Here is an 18765-nt window from a genome sequence, read left to right on the forward strand (position 1 = left end):
AAGTTCATTCGAATTTTTCTGTATGCGCTTATGGAAAAACCCAAATGAACTTTTAGGCCAACCCAGTATTTTGCAAACTAGAAAATCCTATACAAATCAGGGTTGTGCTGGTTTCCTGTGGCTCTGAAATAGCTACTGGCATGCTCTTCTCATTTCTTATGGATTCTTTGCCACTCGGTTTCCGCTTTCCCATGGCCTCACTCCCGTCTCCTCAGCCTGCTCAGTTAAGGACACTCTCACCTGTGACAACACACACTCCTGTGGCTGCCTCTTTGGGGATGTCTAGTTACAGTCACCGTATGAACGAGGGTGAAAGTGACTGAGTCTCTGCATGGCAGCGTTCAGTCCATAAAAGTCATTGCTGAATTAGGTCACCTTTGATTCACTCCCTTCTCCTCTCTAGACTCCGTCTATATTTCCTGTCAGCACCTCACATAATGGATAACACTGCCTGCGAAGATTTTAGTACTTTTTTATTCTTCAGGGAAAAAACACTATATTTCTCTTCCTCCTGTGGTGATGACTTTTCCCCAGTCACATTCAGGAACAATCTCTTTGTCACTGAAATGTTGCCTTCGAGAGTGGTTCCAGGCCAATCAGAGAGGAAATAACATAGATTATTCTACAATAGCAGATTCTTGACATTTTTGGTTAGAGGCAATTTTGTGCCTTTTGTACAATTCACATAGCATTCGAGCTTTGAATAGCTTTCTCAAAAACCATTTCTTTACTCCCAAGGATTGGAATGTAGCATGCGTTTATCTTGACTTAATGGTAATTTAAGACCAATTTAGCCAGTCCATCAGACATTGTTTCTTTTCCATATTCCTTCTTCTTTAGAAAGTGTACATTCTTTGAAATGACAGATTACTCATGATTTACCACTTCCACCTGTGTGACCTTAATGTCCCTAAATCTTGGTTTCTTTGGGGATAAAGTGTGGATAATAATTGCACCAGCCTTATATGACATTTTGAGCATTAAATGAAATAAAATATGTTAGACACATAGCTAAGACTCTATATGTTGGATAATTTTAATTACAGTAGTCATTCTTTTGTTAGTAACTGTTCCATGCTCAATTACTCTTTCCTCTTTGGACCTGTGGTGTCCATCCCTGCAGTCAGCTAGTCAGAGTGCCTGGGGAGTCTCCCAGTTTGGCCTGCAGCTTGATCTGAGGCAGGGAGATGCAATGGTCTCTGCTTGTGGTGCATCCTCGCTCTCTTTTGTTGACCTAAAATAAATACTACACGGCCAGATAGTCCCCAGCCAAAATGGGTTTATTCGGGATCACAGAGAATTGCCATTCGGGGTCTGCAGCCATGACAAGCCAGTACCAATCTCCCACAGCAAAGGGAGGAGAACTCTATAGAGGGGAGAAGGAAGCTGGGAAGGCTACAGTAAGCAAGGAGTGCATGGATTTTCCCTGACTGAGTCCTGGACAGGAAGGAAGAGGTGCCTTTTTCTTTCTGTTGGCTCTACCATCCTCACAGGGTGTGAGAAATTTCCTTTCCCTCTGTTTAATTAAAGGTTCTGTTTATTAAAAAATTTTATGCTTTCGTAAGAGAAATTTATAAATTAGTTTATTCTGAGTGGAATTCACTGAAATACCTTGGAGTCTCATGGTCAGTATAAGGAAACTTGACATATGGTCCTCTTGGTTTAAGATGTTGCTTTCTTTTAAAAATTGCAGTGATTGCTTCAGTCCTCCTGACCATCATGTCTAAACGGTTGCTTAGGCCATGTCTAGCATTACGTTTTTCCTACATGATATCTATTGTAAGGATTAGTCACTTTGCACATTCTGACCACTCCAGGCATCCTAAGCAGCAGAGGATTTAACAGAGGAAATTGTTGACAAAAGTGTTGCAAGGACCAAAGGAGCAAAGGGAGGAAAGTGGCCTCACCAGAAGCCCCAGAGCCCCTGTTCCTGCTGGCGCTGTGGGGACAGACTCCCCTGCCCTGGGCTACCGCCACCACTGGAGCCCCCACGAAGGCAATATAGCGCCTCCCTACTTTTGCCTTATTCATGTGTCTCCCACTGACAAAGCCAAAATGAAGTGCAAAGTTTGGGAAAACATAGTTTTCAGTCTTCTGGGCTCCATGGTTCAGGATAGAAGTGGAACTGATGACAAGAAACAAAGTTCAAGACACTCTCTTAGACATGCTTTAGTGAAGATCCTGGAGTCAGAATTCATCAAAAGACAGAGTTCCTTTTCAGTTAAAAGCAGGCTCTGGATTATCCTTGAATCTGTCTCCATTCTTTACTTTCTTAACTTGTTTTCCCTGGAGAATGGTGCTGTGAGGAAACCCAGGCCTTGGACTCCAGCCGTTACTTCTTCAGAGCCATGGCCCTTACATGGAACTGTGGAGCAGGCTAGTCATCTTAAGGTAGATGCTCTCCAGGCACCTCCTGTTCCATTTCAGGTGGGGTGACCTGTGGAAGGGGACCCTGCCAGGTCAGGAAGAAGGCCAGGACTGTGCAAACCCTGGGCTGTTGGTTCCTTTTTCTTTGCCTTCAACATTTGCAATCAGAATTACTTTTCTTAGGGCTTCCCTGGTGGTCCAGCGGTTAACACTGTTCTTCCAATGCAGGGTGCACCGGTTCAGTCCCTGGTCAGGGAGCTAAGATTCCCACATCATGTATGTCCAAATAAATAAATTAATTTAAAAAGTACTATTTAAAAAAAATAAATACTTCTCTTACTTTAGCCTTCCCTGAAAACTGATTTCTCTTCTTGCATTTCTTCTCTGCATGGAAGATATTAGTCACAGTCATCCAAATTCAGAAACTCAGGCTTCTTTTTTTTTTTTTCCTTTATAACCCCCCATAACTAATTGTTTTTAGAATTCTTGTAAAATTCTTTTTGAATGTTTCACAACTTCCTCCGCTCCTTTGCCTTGGCCCCTTTCTATCTACTCACCTGTATACAGTTGTAAAAATCTCGCATCTCATTTCCCTAGTTCTGTTCTTTCCTTTGTCAGAATGACTTGCTTGTATCTGCTCTCAAATCAGGACATCATTCTTCTATTTAAGAACCTCTGAAGGCTCACCACTGGATTCAAAATAAATCTGTCTCATTAGTCTGGCATGTCCCCCATAGTTACAGATCTAGTGCTTCTTCCTAGCATGGTTTCTCCTGTGTTGTCACCTCATTGACCTGGAATTACTTATCACAGCATATGTGGCACTTCCCTCAACCCCAAAAGCCCTTTCTTCTGCTTCATTGGCCACCCTGAAATTTCAGGTAAGATTTCCCATCTGATGATATTTTCTTCTTCCTAAATTCTTACTGTATTTTGCACTTCCTCTATTGATATTATCCACATCCCCCAGGTGTGTTTTGTATTATTCACACAACCGTCTTTATCCTTAAACCATGGGATCCTAAAGGACAAAGTCTCCTCTTTGTATACCATCTCCCTCACCATCACTCTCAGACAGTGCTTGACTCAGAACAAACGCTTGTCGAAATCCATTGTCAGTGTAAACACACACACACGTGAGTTTTCCTAATAGAAAGTTGCAGATCTACGGAAATTGGAAAGGTTGAAAATGTAGAAAAGCACCCTTGCCTGTAATATAATTGATTTTTTTTTCTTTTTCTTTTTTTGCTTCCCATGCTTTTGACAAGATTTCTAGACTTTCTCATGGAACTTTGTGTTTGACAAACTGCACCAAGTTCTTTGCATCTATAACCCAGAAGACCATGTGATCTATTTACCTTTATGTTCATATTAATATATTGACATATATGATATGTCTCATTACCTTGCCCTAACTTAGTGCCACCACATCCTCTCTTGACCTGACTTAGCTGGGATTCTTCTTTCTGACTTACCCATTTTGTGTCTAGTCACACAGGCTCAGATGACTGACTTAGTCTTGATTTCTTTCATATGCTCCGCACCCTTCTCTTCCATCCAGTTTATAGCTAAGGTTCTCAATTGATTAACATATTTTGAGCTTTTATCATGTGCCAAAAAGTACCTTGAGAATTTTGTGACCATTTTTTTGAATTGTTTTTAATTATTAAAGACTATAATTGTACACTATGAGAAGTATAGACCAAAACATAATTATCGGAGGACAGTTGCTCATCACAGCTCTGTAAAGTGGGTCTCTCCCCATTTTTTAGATGAAAACAGTTGAAGGTCAGCGAGGTTAACTGATTTGTTGAAAGTCGTACAGGTGTTTGACGAAGCGTTCAAGGACTTTTCTCTGGATCCTTCAAGTATTTTTTTAATGTTAGCTCATATCTTTATTAACCAATATACAATTACTTGTTTTCTGGTTTGTTGAAACAATAGGTCAGACAACATTTGCCGCAATAATGTCTGCCGAAATGACTGGCCATAAAAATTCCAGCACCACATTCATGTGAGGGACACTCCCAGCGAAGGCGATTGATTTTGCCATTCTCATCTACCTTATAGTATTTCAGAACAGCCAGCTTAACCTTCTTTCTCTTATGCTTGTTCTTCTTGGGAGCGGTGTAAGACTTCTTCCTTTTCTTAGCACCACCACGAAGTCGCAACACAAGATGAAGAGTGGACTCCTTTTGAATGCTATAGTCAGACAAAGTACATCCATCTTTCAGTTGCCTCCCAGCAAAGATCAGTCCTTTCTGGTCAGGAGGAATTCCTTCCTTATCCTGGACCTTGACCTTTACATTTTCTATGGTATCCGAGGGCTCGACCTGAGAGTGATGGTCTTCCCCATCAGGGTCTCCACGTAAATCTGCACCTTGGCGGTGGTTCCACCACAGATGGCGGATCCGAAGCTCCTTCAAGTATTTCTAAAATATCATTCTCTATTGTTATTAGAAAACAGACTGGTCTATACAAAGTAGAAAGTTTTCATGGTAATTTTGAGGAGAAAATGCAAAGGTAGTGTCTAATATTAGCTTTGCGAATTAACATATATATGAGCACACACACATGTTTACATATTTAACAATTAAGATAGACAAGTACTTTGAGGACCTTGAAAGAGATAGAAAATGTGGTTCCTATTCAATTTTCTATGGAATTGGAACATCTTTAGAGAAAAAAGATTGCATGGAAAATGGTCTGGATTGTGTGATGACGGTTCTCAGTGTTGCAGGAATTCAGAAAAGAGGAGGATTTGGGGAGGATTGGCCTGGGGAGAGCTCCCATCTCACAGTCAGTAGTCACCTCTTCTGTAGTTTGGAGAAGAGGCAAGAATATGGTATGCCCAGCTAAGGAAAGCTGGCAAGCAAGACATGAAAGCTTGGAGCAGGGGCTGGCCAGAGAAAGAAGTCCATGGGGGAGTTATGTTCAGGAAGGTTGGGTGTGGCATGAAGTAGAGAGCAATAAAAGGAGGACTTCCCAGGCAGTTCATTGGTTAAGAATCTGCTTGCCAGTGCAAGGGACACGATGCCATCTGTGGTCTGGGAAGATCCTACATGCCAGAGGGCAAATAAGCCTATGCGTCAAAACTACTGAAGCCACGTACCTAGGGCCTGTGCTCTGCAACAAGAGAAGCCACTGCAATGAGAAACCCACACAGCACCACTAGCAAGAGTATCTCTCACTCGCCGCAACTAGAGAAAACCCACACACAACAACAAAGACCCAGCACAGCCAAAGATAAATAAATAAATACATTTTTTAAAAAATCAAAAGGAAACTTGAATTTCCTATGGGATGGAGTATGGAGCCGGTTAAGTGTATAAAGCAAACAAGAGACTGAAGTAAGGAAACCACTAGACATTTTTAATTTTTATACAAATAATAGCATATCTGGTGGAGAAGGCAATGGCACCCCACTCCAGTACTCTTGCCTGGAGAATCCCATGGTTGGAGGAGCCTGGTAGGCTGCAGTCCATGGGGTCACTAAGAGTCAGACACGACTGAGCGACTTCCCTTTCACTTTCCATTTTCATGCATTGGAGAAGGAAATGGCAACCCACTCCAGTGTTCTTGCCTGGAGAATCCCAGGGACGGGGGAGCCTGGTGGGCTGCCGCCTATGGGGTCGCGCAGAGTCGGACACGACTGAAGCGACTTAGCAGCAGCAGCAGCAGCAGCATATCTGGATGCCTTTGTCTGCACCCAGCGATCTATACTATTTCAGTCTCATGTGTGCATTGAAAACTTCTTATATTGCTTTCACTTTTGAGCCATGCAAATGTTTTAAAAAAAGAAAGCAAAAGAATACTAGAGTTGTGACGTTCCTTCAGTTAATTAAATACTTTAACACATTTTAACATTTCTGCATAGTTTAAAAGTCAAGGTCATTGAGGTATTTATTACAAAGATGCTGGACATGAATAGTTAGTAAATTAGGAGAGAGAGGTTCAAGGGAAAAATAAATCATTAGGTCTACATGTGTTTTTATCTCTTAAAATATAGTCTGGAGGTCTTTCCATATCAGAACATAGAGGGTATCCTCATTCCTTTTTTATGGCTGTGTTGTATTCCATCGCATGCCCATGAAGATCAGCTCACCTGAGTGTGGCTGTGCCTGTGTTATAGGGCCTGGAGCAGGATTCGTAAGGGCAGGAGTGGACACACCTGTGCCCTTAGTACCTGGCCGCAGAGTCTGCTCCCTGGGGTCACACAGTCTGCACTCATATCAGTGGTGCTTTTCTCCTCCAGGTTGCTCAAGCATGTTAAGCTTTGGGGGTTTTGTCAATAGAATAGGTGAGACATATATTTCAATGTAGTTTTCATTTGTATTTTTCTTACCATGTGATTCCAGCACTAAGCAGGAATAAAAAGAAGGATAGGGTCATTGACTGAAACAAGAAAACTGGCAGAAAGAGCTGATTTGGGAGGGAAGCTTATGAGTTCAGCTTTTAAACTGTTGAAATTAAGGTTGAGGAGAGACATCAAAGAGAATGTCAGTGCTGGAGAAATGGCAGGATCTCTGCAAAGGCAGTTTGGAAGCAATACCATTAGGTCTTCATTTTAGCTCTGTTTCCCTTCAAATGCAGGTATCTTAATGTGAACCAGGGTTATGATAAATGTCACTAAAATTTGTTTTCTTTACAGTGCTTTCATATTTTTGTTCATCAAAAGTGAAATACCAAATAACACATATTCTGTGGACACCACACCACTGATATCAGAGCATGTGAGTACAGAATGAGAACCACCTTGATCTGAAACATGAAATTAGGATAAAAGGAAACTGCATGGATTTGAACTCAGATGAGAGGATGGTGGGGCATGTTGTTAAATCAAGGCTATCTGAAATATCTTAGCATATTTTCATGGGTAGGTTTATGTAGCAGTCAATCCATATTTCCACAGTAAAATTTCTCAACGAATATAGAGGTCTGGTTGTTTTTATTAATGGTAGATTCCTAGTAGATGTTCATACAAGCCCATATTTTTAATAACTTAAGGATGTCATGGTATAGCAATTCTAAATACTTAGAGGAAGATGAAAATTACTTGGAAAGGAGGAGGGAGGAGGTTTTAATAACTCCAGGGAGGGCAGCAGGTAACCGATCAGAGGAAGTTAATGAAAAGGTAAATCAGGTCGTATGAATATAGGAATTAGACTTGGATTTCTTCTCATTTTTCTGCCCTATCTCTTCCACTCAAAGGTGAAGACAGGAACTATGTAAGGAGTCTGTGTTTTGACCTTAAAGAAGCTAAATGAGTCTGAACATAGCAAACCTAGATTAAGCAGGGACAGTCTTTCCAAGACAGCCCACACAGCACCAGTCCCAGTAGTTCCACCTTACAGGAGCGATTTCAGGACCCCAATGGCCATGAGCACAGACTCCTGTCCTCCTATGTCACGTATCTTGTCCACCTGCCAGGGCCCAGTGCTAGCAAGCTAGCCTCAATCCCGCATCCCACCCCCACATTCAGGCAATGCCCCCCTGGAAGGCACAGCCTTTAAGCCTTACATCAAAATTAATCTTTCTTCCCCCTTTTATCTTTCCCATATCAAAACTCTTCTCAACTAAGGTGACAGAAACCTTAGTTAAATTGACATTAAGTATGTTAGTCACTCACTCGTGTCTGACTCTTTGTGACCACGTGGACTGTAGCCCCCACCAGGCTCTTCTGTCCATGGGATTCTCCAGGCAAGAATACTGGAGTGGGTTGCCATTTCCTTCTCCAGGGGATCTTCCCAACCCAGGGATCAAACCTGGGTCTCCTGCATTACAGGCAGATTCTTTACCATCTGAGTCACCAGGGGAGTCAAGTTAAATAGTAAGTAGCTTAGGTGTAAGAGGAAAGAGATGTATTCATCCACGGGCATCTCTAATCAGGGAACTCTTTAGAGAGGATGGAGAAGTGAGATGGGGGGAAGGTGTTTGGTGTCCCTGTCTACTTTAGTGTTCCAGATACCTCCTAACCAACCTCCCTTCAAACAGTGGAGGAGGGGAGGAAATAAATGCAACTTGGGGAAAGCTACATAGGAGTCTAATTGCCTTAGAGTTTTCCATCAAGCTGGCAGTAGGCCAACTAAGATTAAAGTTGCATAAAGTCTTGATTGTAATGCAGCCATACATCCGGAGGTCCTCATGGGAGAAGAAAGCATAGTTGTCAGAAGAAAGCTTGACCTAGCACATAACAAAGAATTCAGTTCTAATCTCATCTTTTACTATTAGGAGTATAGCATCAAGGAAACCTCAGCTAAGAGACAAAGATGATTACTTTGATAGAAATATTATGAACTTGGGCAGAATTTTTCCGAAGTTAGAATATGAGCTAATCTTGAAACAAGGCTGGAAATGTTTAAGCAACCAATTTAGTTTTTAAAAATCTGGGTAAAAATATGCCTGTTGATCTTAAGTACTCCATAGTAGAAGAGTCTTAAGATCTAATTTCTTGACAGATTATTCAGTTCAGTTCAGTTCAGTCGCTCAGTCATGTCCAACTCTTTGAGACCTCATGAGTCACAGCACGCCAGATCTCCATGTCCATCACCAACTCCCAGAGTTTACCCAAACTTATGTCCATCGAGTCAGTGATGCCATCCAGCCATCTCATCCTCTGACAGATTATTAAAACTTGCAAATAAAATGCAAGCACTAATAACCTCATTAGTTTTGATAGGTGTATCAAAGTAGCCATTTATTAAACTGTGAAAAACATTTTAAAAGAGACCAGACCATTCTGAGTAAAACAGAAACAGAATTGGAAACATGTGAGTCTAGTGATGCCCACAGAATCAGAATGCAGGGTGGCATGGTTTTATTTTAAAGTGTATCTGAGACAGAAGAGAAAAACACTGAAAATCTTGTCACCAGTGTGGCTATTAATTGACTGCTGTTTTTCTTTTGGTTTTTGCCAATGTTTTCACTAGGTGATTAACAAAACTCAAGATCCTGATCCTGACTGTTCCTGGGTGGATAAACTTTCCACAGCACAAAGCCACTTAGTGTAAGAAGAGGTTCTGTTATTCTGTTTCATATATGGTTACAGCAAGGATAAGCAGAGTAGAGTTGTATCCATTTGAGCTCAAGATAGAAATGGTAACACAAGCTTTGACTTCCTAACTTCATGGTAGACTTTCTGGTCCCTTGCTGAATTTTACAGCACAGAGGGCCTTGGTCTCAGTGCTTCAAGGAATTCCTAAGCCCCTGCAGTGTTTCTAGTCAATAAGTCACTCACAGAAGCAATCTCATTTTGCAGGACTTTCATGCCTAAAGAAAAAGGAAAGATTAAAAAAAAAAAAGCAAAGTAAAGGAAAAGTACAGGCCACAGAGTGTGGCAACCAATATGCTCCCAGCAATCACTGTCGAATTAGGCAATCCACATCTCTAGCCAAGATGACCACTGTGCCCTAGGAATCCCTCCACTCATGCATCAAGAGTTTTATAATCCTGAGGTATTTATTGTCAAATATGGTAGAATATTTTGTGTCCATGTAGGTCTTAGTCCCCACCCCTGTGCTGTCTCTGTAAAGAGTGAGAGACTTAGGCTCAACAATAGCTTCTATATTTAGGGGTTTAGGGGGCTAGCAAAGAAATATGAGAATGATATGTTTTATGTATGAACCTTTATATGTTTATATAAGAAATATGAATACGTAGTAGTATGTAGCTTGCATTTTTCAATTGAGGGCTGTTTTAGACTTTATGTGGTGATACTTTAAGAACAGAAAGCATGTCCTCTGTTAGTATATACACTGTCTTCACAGTGGAAAGCAGCAGTGCGGGGCACATAATAGATGCTCAAAAAATATTTGGATCAATTAAATGAATGAAAGAATGAACTAACCTATAGGCATTGGAAGAAAGAAATGTTATTTTTGCTTTGAAATAAAACAGATCTCTCCAACAAAACGTTCTTCACGAAGCATCACCTTCATTAAGGGAATATTTGTTAAGCACTCTTTCAGTTGTCTCATTGGAGAGCCTAGTCCATTAGTCTGATCTGTTTGGGACCCTCCTCCAGGATTCATGGTCTTTACCATTATGTAGAGGTTTCCATCATGAACAGAGCTTATTGGTCTTGTGAGTACCTACAGTCTCATATTCCTCAAAGCACCACTAAAATAGACTTTAAGAATTTATTTTTAAGCTTAGAAAGTAATGGTTTTTGCCTAAAACTCTTTCCTGTTTCATGCCATTCTCCTTTATGTTAAGCTAAAGGGACTGTTCTAAAATATTAATCATCTCCCACCAAAGTCAATGAAGACTGTTGCTTCATGCAGATATAGCCCAAGTATGAAGGTCCAACATGATTCTACTGCTTAAGGCAAAACATTTTCTTTTTACAAAAGTAATGTTTTATCTGAAATATTCAAATTATTTTATTAAGGAATTTCCTGGCAGTCCATTGGTTAAGACTTGGCGCTTTTGCTGCTGTGGACCCAGGTTCAATTCCTGGTCTGGGGAACTAAGATTCTACAAGTCACCCAGGATGGTCCAACTTTTTGGGACCCCATGGACTGTAACTCTCCAGGCTCCTCTGTCCATGGGATTTCCCTGGCAAGAATACTGGAGTGGGTTGCCATTTCCTCCTACAGGGGATCTTCCTCACTCAGGGATCGAACCTGAGTCTCCTGCACTGCAGGCAGATTCTTTACCACCAAGCCACCAGTGAAGTCCTAATGTAGTTAGAGAGCCTTGTTTTTTCATGTCACTTGTAGACGATGATGGCAATATTCTCACCTATGTAATGACAATTTATAATAATAATCCTTTACAGTGTCTGTAAATCATGTCCTTCCACCGTTAGATAGCGAAGGGCTGAAGCTGTGTCCCAGCAAGGTACCTGGATGCTGCAGGGCATTCCTGGGACTTTTGCTCATCACCCCGATTGAGATAGATGGGTAATTGCTACGTGATGCCTTGTGATTTACATTTTGAAGCATGCTTTAGATATGAATCCATTTATGTGTGGCAGAAATATTGCTTTGGGCCAAGATGAATAGAAATGTATTTGTTTTTTAAGGGGCTGCAGTCTCGCAGTGATATCTGGAATTCTCTATGGATCTACATTTGTGCCCATCATTTACATCAAGGACCACAGCAAAAGAAATGATAGTATATATGCAGGGGCAAGCCAGAATGGTGAGAGGAAAAAGTCATTTTACTTCATAAGTGAACTCAATACCTGTGTTTCTACTTTAGACTATAAAAAGAAACGGACTGTGGTAGATATTGGTACATAGATTGCTTGATGGAAATACAATGAAAAATCAAGTTAAGAAGGAAAAAAAGGAAATTTTATCTGAGCCAAACTGAACATTATAACCCGGGAGACCCACTCTCTGAAGCTCTGAGAACAATTCCACCTGTTAAAAGTTGAAGGCACTTTTAAGACAAAGGATGTACATCAAAATGACATACTGACATTTCACATAAAGTTCACCAAGGATACATAATCTAGGGAAGCATAGTACAAAGTGAACAGCGAGTCACCATGACCCCCTGCAGAGCTGGGAAAGAATGTTACTCTTTTAAGAAGTTATTAATACATCACTAGCATGAGAAGAAAGAAAGAAATTGATCTTTATGGTCAAGCAAGTGCCCTCATCTTTGAGAAGCTCTGATTAAAGTAAAATGCAGGTGCACACTTTGTGTTGAAGAGGGAGAAAGCCCAGACAGACACAGACAGAATTTTATGCTTAAGCTTTCTCATCCCATCTTAAAGTATAAATTTCCTTTCATCAGATTTGATCTTACTTTGTCATTGTAAGTGGTGAATTAGAAGGGCCCTGGAAACTAAAAGAAATAAAGGACTATTTCAATATTTTCATATGATCTTCAACATACTAATGGAATCGATTTTAGTCAAGATTCATTTCAGCTACTCGGATTTTAACATATGGTTTCTGGATTTGCTGCAAGATTTGGAGGTTATTTTCCATTTTGATGATCTCTGGGAAAATGTGTGTTCTCTTCCTCTTTAAAAAAGGAACTGAAGTGTAGCATACAGTGCTTTCAAATCAAGTAAAGGTCAAAATATAGCCTGCTTAGGATATTATTTTTCAAGCACAAAGTAGTACATTGAAAGACCCAATGTAATGCTTGCAAATTGTCTCGGGTTCTAGCGATAGAATTCCTCTTTCAGACGTCACCTCCACACTGCGTGCAACAGCCTTCTACAGGCTCAGAAGGAGATGAGAGGGTCTAGTTCAGGATCCTGTGATTATATTGAAATGTGGCTCACATCTATGATGATAAAAGGAGATAATGGTTAAGTCGGTTCTACCTGAGTGGCATGGAAAATGAATGTCATCTGTGTTCAGATAAGGGAGAAGTTTGGAGGGCAAGTCACGAGGGGCAGATGGATGGAAAAACTGGGATCTGAACTCTAATTGAATGGATTGACTTTGAATAGACACCATGGTTTGTTTTTTCCCTTATATGTTCAGCCCCACAAACAGTTCCCAAAGTACTTTTATTACCTTCTGTGTTTTTTAAGATTTTATGCAAATATTTTTTGTATTTTTATTCTTTTTGTTTTAAAGGATAAAAACTAATAAAAATAGAATCACTTAGGAAAAATTAAGAGGGAAGGGAAAATGAATGACCAAGCAAAATGGAACCATGAACGAGTCTTAAAAACTGCACCACACTTGTACACTTGCTAGTAATGAGTCATAAATTTGGCTCCAAGATTCTTACAGCCACAAAGGAAATCAGATCAGTCCCAGAATTCAGCAAACACAAGATAAAAACAACTGATTGTTCAGAAGCACAGTTGTTCTTGGTTCTAGAGCATAATGAACAATGTCCTTAACAATCTCTTCACATAAATAGTACAATCAGGTCTAAGGGATCTTTTTATGGCAACTCAAATGTAGTCTAATAGAAACACACTTTATTTTGATTCATTCAAAACTCATTCAAGGGGGCATAGTTTTTATTTCATTTATTTAATGATCACGTAAACACTATATACTGTATCTTGGGCACTCTTCTAATTACAATAATAACTTGATTGGCCCTCATAGCAGCTTTACTGTTTGGGTACCATTATTATCATGGTTTTACAATAAGATGAAACAGAGAGATATAAGTTAATTTACTTAAGTCTCCAAGTTAGCAAATGGTGGATTCAGGAGTCTCACCAGGTGGTCTGTGTTTCTGATCGTTAGATTAAGCTGCCTTTTGTGATGGTCTTGGGACAGATGAGTTATGATATGACTCAGAAGAATAGACAAGCCCTTTGACTTTCAAGCTCTCCTCTCTAAGCATGGCTGCTCATCCTCTAGATTTAGTTGAAATACTGGGCCCAAAGTGACCTTCCCGGCCAAGAACCTGCTATACCCATCTCCATGGAAAAGGACCATCTGCTTTCCTCAGTGGAGTTGGGTTTCTCAGAATTTGGGCCACCATCTGTGTATTAACTTCCCCATGTAATTAGTTTTATAACAAATAATTAAATCCCCTGGAATAACTTCCTGAATATCCTTCTGTATAGCTGCAACCTGGACACTGGTTTCCAGATTGATCAATGCAACCTATAAAATCAGCTCTGCCAAAGTTCTTTACATACTACCCCCTAAATACCGTCTGCTTGGAGATTTGCTAGTTTCTATAGCCATCAGTAATATTAAGTCTGAATACTTAATATACTTAATTCTTAAAAAATGAGATATTAATGTTATATTCACATAATGTTTGTCATTTCTTACTTAGCTTTCCAAGACAATATAAAAGCCAGCCTTTTAGATTTGATTATAGTAACCAACTTCTTAATATTTTAAATATGTTAATTAAAATTCTCTATAAATAGCATGCAGGAAAATAGTATGATAAAATATAATGAATGCTTCCTTTACAATTGAGGTTAATTTTGGTGAGCTTGTTTTATTCTTAGAACTCTGAATATATTTGAAATGACTAAAATGATATGCTTGAGATTTTTATAATCTGTACTTCCAGATTTAGACTACGTTTTTGCACACTTCAGTGGCATCTTCCTCACAAGTACAGTCTACTTTCTGGCCTACTGTGTAGCCATGAAAAATAATCCTAAACTACATCCTGAAGCAGTCTTGCCAGGTAAGAATCTTTACTACAGAAAAATCTTCCTACGCTTTGAAAGCATCATTCCCTATTAATTTAGCTTGAATACTCGTCTTCTGGAAATGAAGCCATTCTGTGTGTGTGTGTGTGTGTGTGTGTGTGTCTGTGTGTGTCTGTGTGTGTCTGTGTCTGTGTGTTCCTTCCCTCAATTGCTCTGGTTCAGTTCACCACCAAATATGGAGGACTTAAAAACTATGAAACTGTATTTGAAATGCCAAGTCATTAATGCTAAACCCAGAACTGGACCAGTGAATCTGAGATTGTTTCCTCTGCTGAAATACCTTGTGTGATAAGCATGAGACTTTAGTATTTCTTCCTCACTAAGGATACACATTAAAAGTCAGAGTGCTGGGGCTCTTTTATTCTTAAAGGTATCCACAAATACAAATCTGCAGTCACTTGGGAAAATAAGCATTTTCTCCAAAAATTTAGGAGAAATTATTTTAGAGTTTAAAAAAGGTATGTCAAATGAACATGCTTTGGATTTGATCAGTTAGGCATTGTTGGTTTTATATATATATATATACATACACACACATATATATATGATGAAGAATTATAATTTCTCACTTATTTAGGTGTTTACTATAATTCAACTTGGAATATAGATTCACAAGTAAAATTTTTTAAAGAACAAAATAAAGCATATGCCAGAGATTTGCTTTGAGTGCCTGATTCATTTAAGCCAAAGTATACCATTACACTGGAGAAGGCAATGGCACCCCACTCCAGTACTCTTGCCTGGAAAATCCCATGGATGGAGGAGCCTGGTAGGCTGCAGTCCATGGGGTCACTAAGAGTCGGACATGACTGAGCGACTTCACTTTCACTTTTCACTTTCATGCATTGGAGAAGGAAATGGCAACCCAATCCCAGGGACGGGGGAGCCTGGTAGGCTGCCGTCTGTGGGGTCGCACAGAGTCGGACACGACTGAAGCGACTTAGCAGCAGCAGCAGCATACCACTATACCATTGCACCATTTTATAGTACAGAATGTTTACTATAATTCAGACATTATAGTAATGGTATAATGTGTAGATGTAAAAATGGTAGAATTCTTACTGAATGTCTAGCTAAAATATCCTGAAATTTTTAGCTAGTATCTTTATTCAAATTCCAGATTTTTTTCCCCCTTAGCTAAGCATCATTCTGAATTTCACATATTTTTATATTGTCACTAGGGAAAATAAGTATTTTTTTCCAGAAAGTTAGGAGAAATTATTTCAGAGTGTAAAAAAGTTATGTCAAATATACATGCTTTTGAATTTAATCTATTAGGCACTGATGGTAATGTATGTGTATATATATATATATATATATATAGAACATGGATCTTCTTCATTTTAGGCAGATTCTTTACCATCTGAAGCCATCAGGGAAGCCCATATATGCTCATATATGTATGTATATACACACATATATAATGAGAAATTATATATAATAAGAATTATAAATAATATATAAATTATACAAAGAAAGTTATATATAATTGTATATATATCAAACCCATGTCTCTTGCATTGCAGGCAGATTCTTTACCATCTGAGCCACCAGAGAAGCCCATATAAGCCCATATATATATATATATATATATATATATACTCAACATATATACAATGAGAAATTATATATAATAAGAATTATAAATACATAAATTATAAAAATTATATACAATTCAATTTAAATATGTATTATGCGTTAAAGATTAAAATTAATATACTTTAAGTTAATTATAAAAATACATTGTATATAAATATAATTTCTCACTTAAGAATTTACTATAATTCAATATGGAATGTAGGTCCACAAGTAAAAATTTTTTAAAGAACAAAACAAAGCATATATCAGAGATTCACTTTTGAGTGCTTGATTCATTTAAGCCAAAGAGTGCCACTACCCCACTATACAGTTTTGGAAGAATGGTAGAATATTTACTGAATGTCTAGCTAAAGTACCCTGAACATTTTAAGCTGGTATTTTTATTCAGATTCCAAGTTACACCCCCCCCCCCTTATTTAAGCATCATTCTGAATTTCACATAGTTTGACGTACATGGCTTAGAGTAAATGGTGTTTTCAGAAAATATTCAGACCCAGTACCTTCCCTGGGTCCCACTCCATTATCCAATCTTTACTGCACCTATTACTTTGGGTACTTGATTTAATGTCAATAAGGTAAAAGGTGATCCTTACACCTAGTGCAGTCACAAAAAGAGAAATGATTTGTTTTCCAAATGGTCATAAACATGACTCAAAAACCCATGTTGGCTGTCGGTGTTAATAGGAGTGTGTGATGTGTTCACTTTAGTAGTCGTTCCGCCGGGAGTGTGGACTTTTCTGGAGAGGTATGTGGTTGGCGAACGCGTCTGTGTTTCAGGGTTCCTGTCCGGAGTCCTCTGGGCGATCGCCACCTGCTGTTGGTTCATAGCGAACCGCTCTCTCAGTGCTGTGGTCAGTTTTCCAATCATCACTGCCGTAAGTAGCTGTATTGCATTTCCAAATTTTTGTTTTCCAAATGTAAATCACACTTTTCTGAAGCTTTCTTAGTGAATCACTGAAGTCTGTCATGGAGTTTGATTTTTCAGGAGTACAGTCAACATAACAGATGCATGTGGATAAACTGACCCCTGTAGTCTCTTGTCCTTGATTGCTAAGGGAATGTTGCTAACTTCATTTTAACAAGTCTGTTCATCTTTGATGCCTTTGCAGTTTTTGTTTGGTCATTTTGCCTAATTTCTTTTGGGATACATTGTAATTTGCTATTAATAGGAATGTGTGTGCTCAGTGACTCAGTTGTATCAGACTCCGCGACCCCATGGACTGTAGCCCACCAGGCTCCTCTGTCCATGGGATTTTCCCAGCAAGAATACTGGAGTGGTTTGCATTTCCTCCTCCAAGGGATCTTCTTGACCCAGGGACCAAACCCACTTCTCTTGTGTCTCATGCATTGGCAGGCAGATTCTTTACCACTGAGTCACCTGGGAATCTGACTGATAACAATGTTTATCTCTATGTATTAGTTTATAGATATAAAAATGCTTTTGTGTATATTGTCACACTTGAATCTCATGGCATCCTTGTGAGACAGAGAGTACTTTAGCCCCTCTTCATAGTGTGTGTCAGTGTTTTAAAGAAGGTTTTCAGAAAGTGCTGAAGCAAAGTACTGTCTCTTGATGGTGCCATTTCTCATGCATTCATAATGTAATTTGCTTCATCTGGTATTTTTGAGTGCCAGACAGGTAGCACATAGTCAGGTAACAGAAAAACAAAAATGTTTCTTTTGATGTAGATAGGACTAGTATTGATAGGATTGTCCCCGATTTGCAGATGAGAAAGTTGAGACAGTAGCTAAGAGCATCATCTGAAGGGACACAGCCACATGGACATCTCAAAGCTTCTTAGTATAGAGTTTACTGTACACAGGACTGCTTTCTGCCTTCAGTATAAAATCCAATTTAAAATGTTTTAGGTTCCTTATGGTGCCAGGACTGACATGCCTACACACGAATTAATTGCTCTTATTTCTACTCTTGGTATCTTAGATTGTTCAGTTGATTACCTGCCTCCCCTGCTTCCTAAATCATAATCACAAATAAAATTTGCCTGAAACATTTTAGCCACACACCTGTGCAAGCATACAAAACTGAATTTTTAAAATACATTGTCTAGTCTAAAATACAACTACATAAAAGTTTGAAACATCCTTCAATTTTAATAGGAATCTGGGTTTCAAATAGCATATTTTTGACAGTTCTACTGTGTTCATAAAATAGCTTTAGTGTACAATTAAATTCACATGATAAAGGTTTGGGGTTTTTTTAACTTAAAGGACTCACATTTTGACATTCTTAATCTGTACTGAGGGAAAATGTTATCAAAATTGAGCAGATTATAAGGAATAGTTTAAGTCCTCATCATTGGAATGGTAAAAACCTGAATTTTTCCCCAAAAAGTGTTTGTTTTCATTTTTTCAAAGATATGTAGTGCAAGAATTGACCAATATAACAGGAAAAATAGTAATGGGCAATGGGATGTAAAACTTATCAGTGAAATACTTAAAACTAAATGAAATTAAACAAATTTAAACTAAATTTGTAGAGTAAAGTATACAATGTGGTATGCACCTCGACTAGGGATGCAAATGTTGCATGACAGTCGTATCCCACTATATAAGGAAGAATGACATGTATTGAAATAGGTAAGTCATTAATCACGTCAAACTTAAACTTGGTCATATGACAGTGATTTTGTCATTCAATCAAGCTATCTTCTTGAACAAATGTGGAT

At 39.0% G+C, this 18765-nt stretch overlaps 1 protein-coding gene across 4 annotated transcripts in view; it reads left to right on the forward strand.

The window, feature by feature from the left end:
* TMEM144 (transmembrane protein 144) overlaps window positions 1-18765 on the forward strand; it is a 49499-nt gene that overhangs the window by 18668 nt on the left and 12066 nt on the right. For 2 of the 4 annotated variants that reach the window (XM_027567225.1, XM_027567224.1), the window contains exons 6-10: window positions 7019-7100; window positions 9297-9373; window positions 11393-11511; window positions 14335-14454; window positions 16787-16953. In XM_027567225.1, coding sequence (XP_027423026.1) covers window positions 7019-7100; window positions 9297-9373; window positions 11393-11511; window positions 14335-14454; window positions 16787-16953 — 565 coding nt within the window. The remainder of the gene's footprint in view (window positions 1-7018; window positions 7101-9296; window positions 9374-11392; window positions 11512-14334; window positions 14455-16786; window positions 16954-18765) is intronic. The other 2 variants (XM_027567226.1, XM_027567227.1) reach the window with 2 other exon arrangements.

The sequence above is a fragment of the Bos indicus x Bos taurus genome, chromosome 17 (assembly GCF_003369695.1).
Source record: "Bos indicus x Bos taurus breed Angus x Brahman F1 hybrid chromosome 17, Bos_hybrid_MaternalHap_v2.0, whole genome shotgun sequence".
Classification (NCBI taxonomy): Eukaryota; Metazoa; Chordata; class Mammalia; order Artiodactyla; family Bovidae; genus Bos; species Bos indicus x Bos taurus.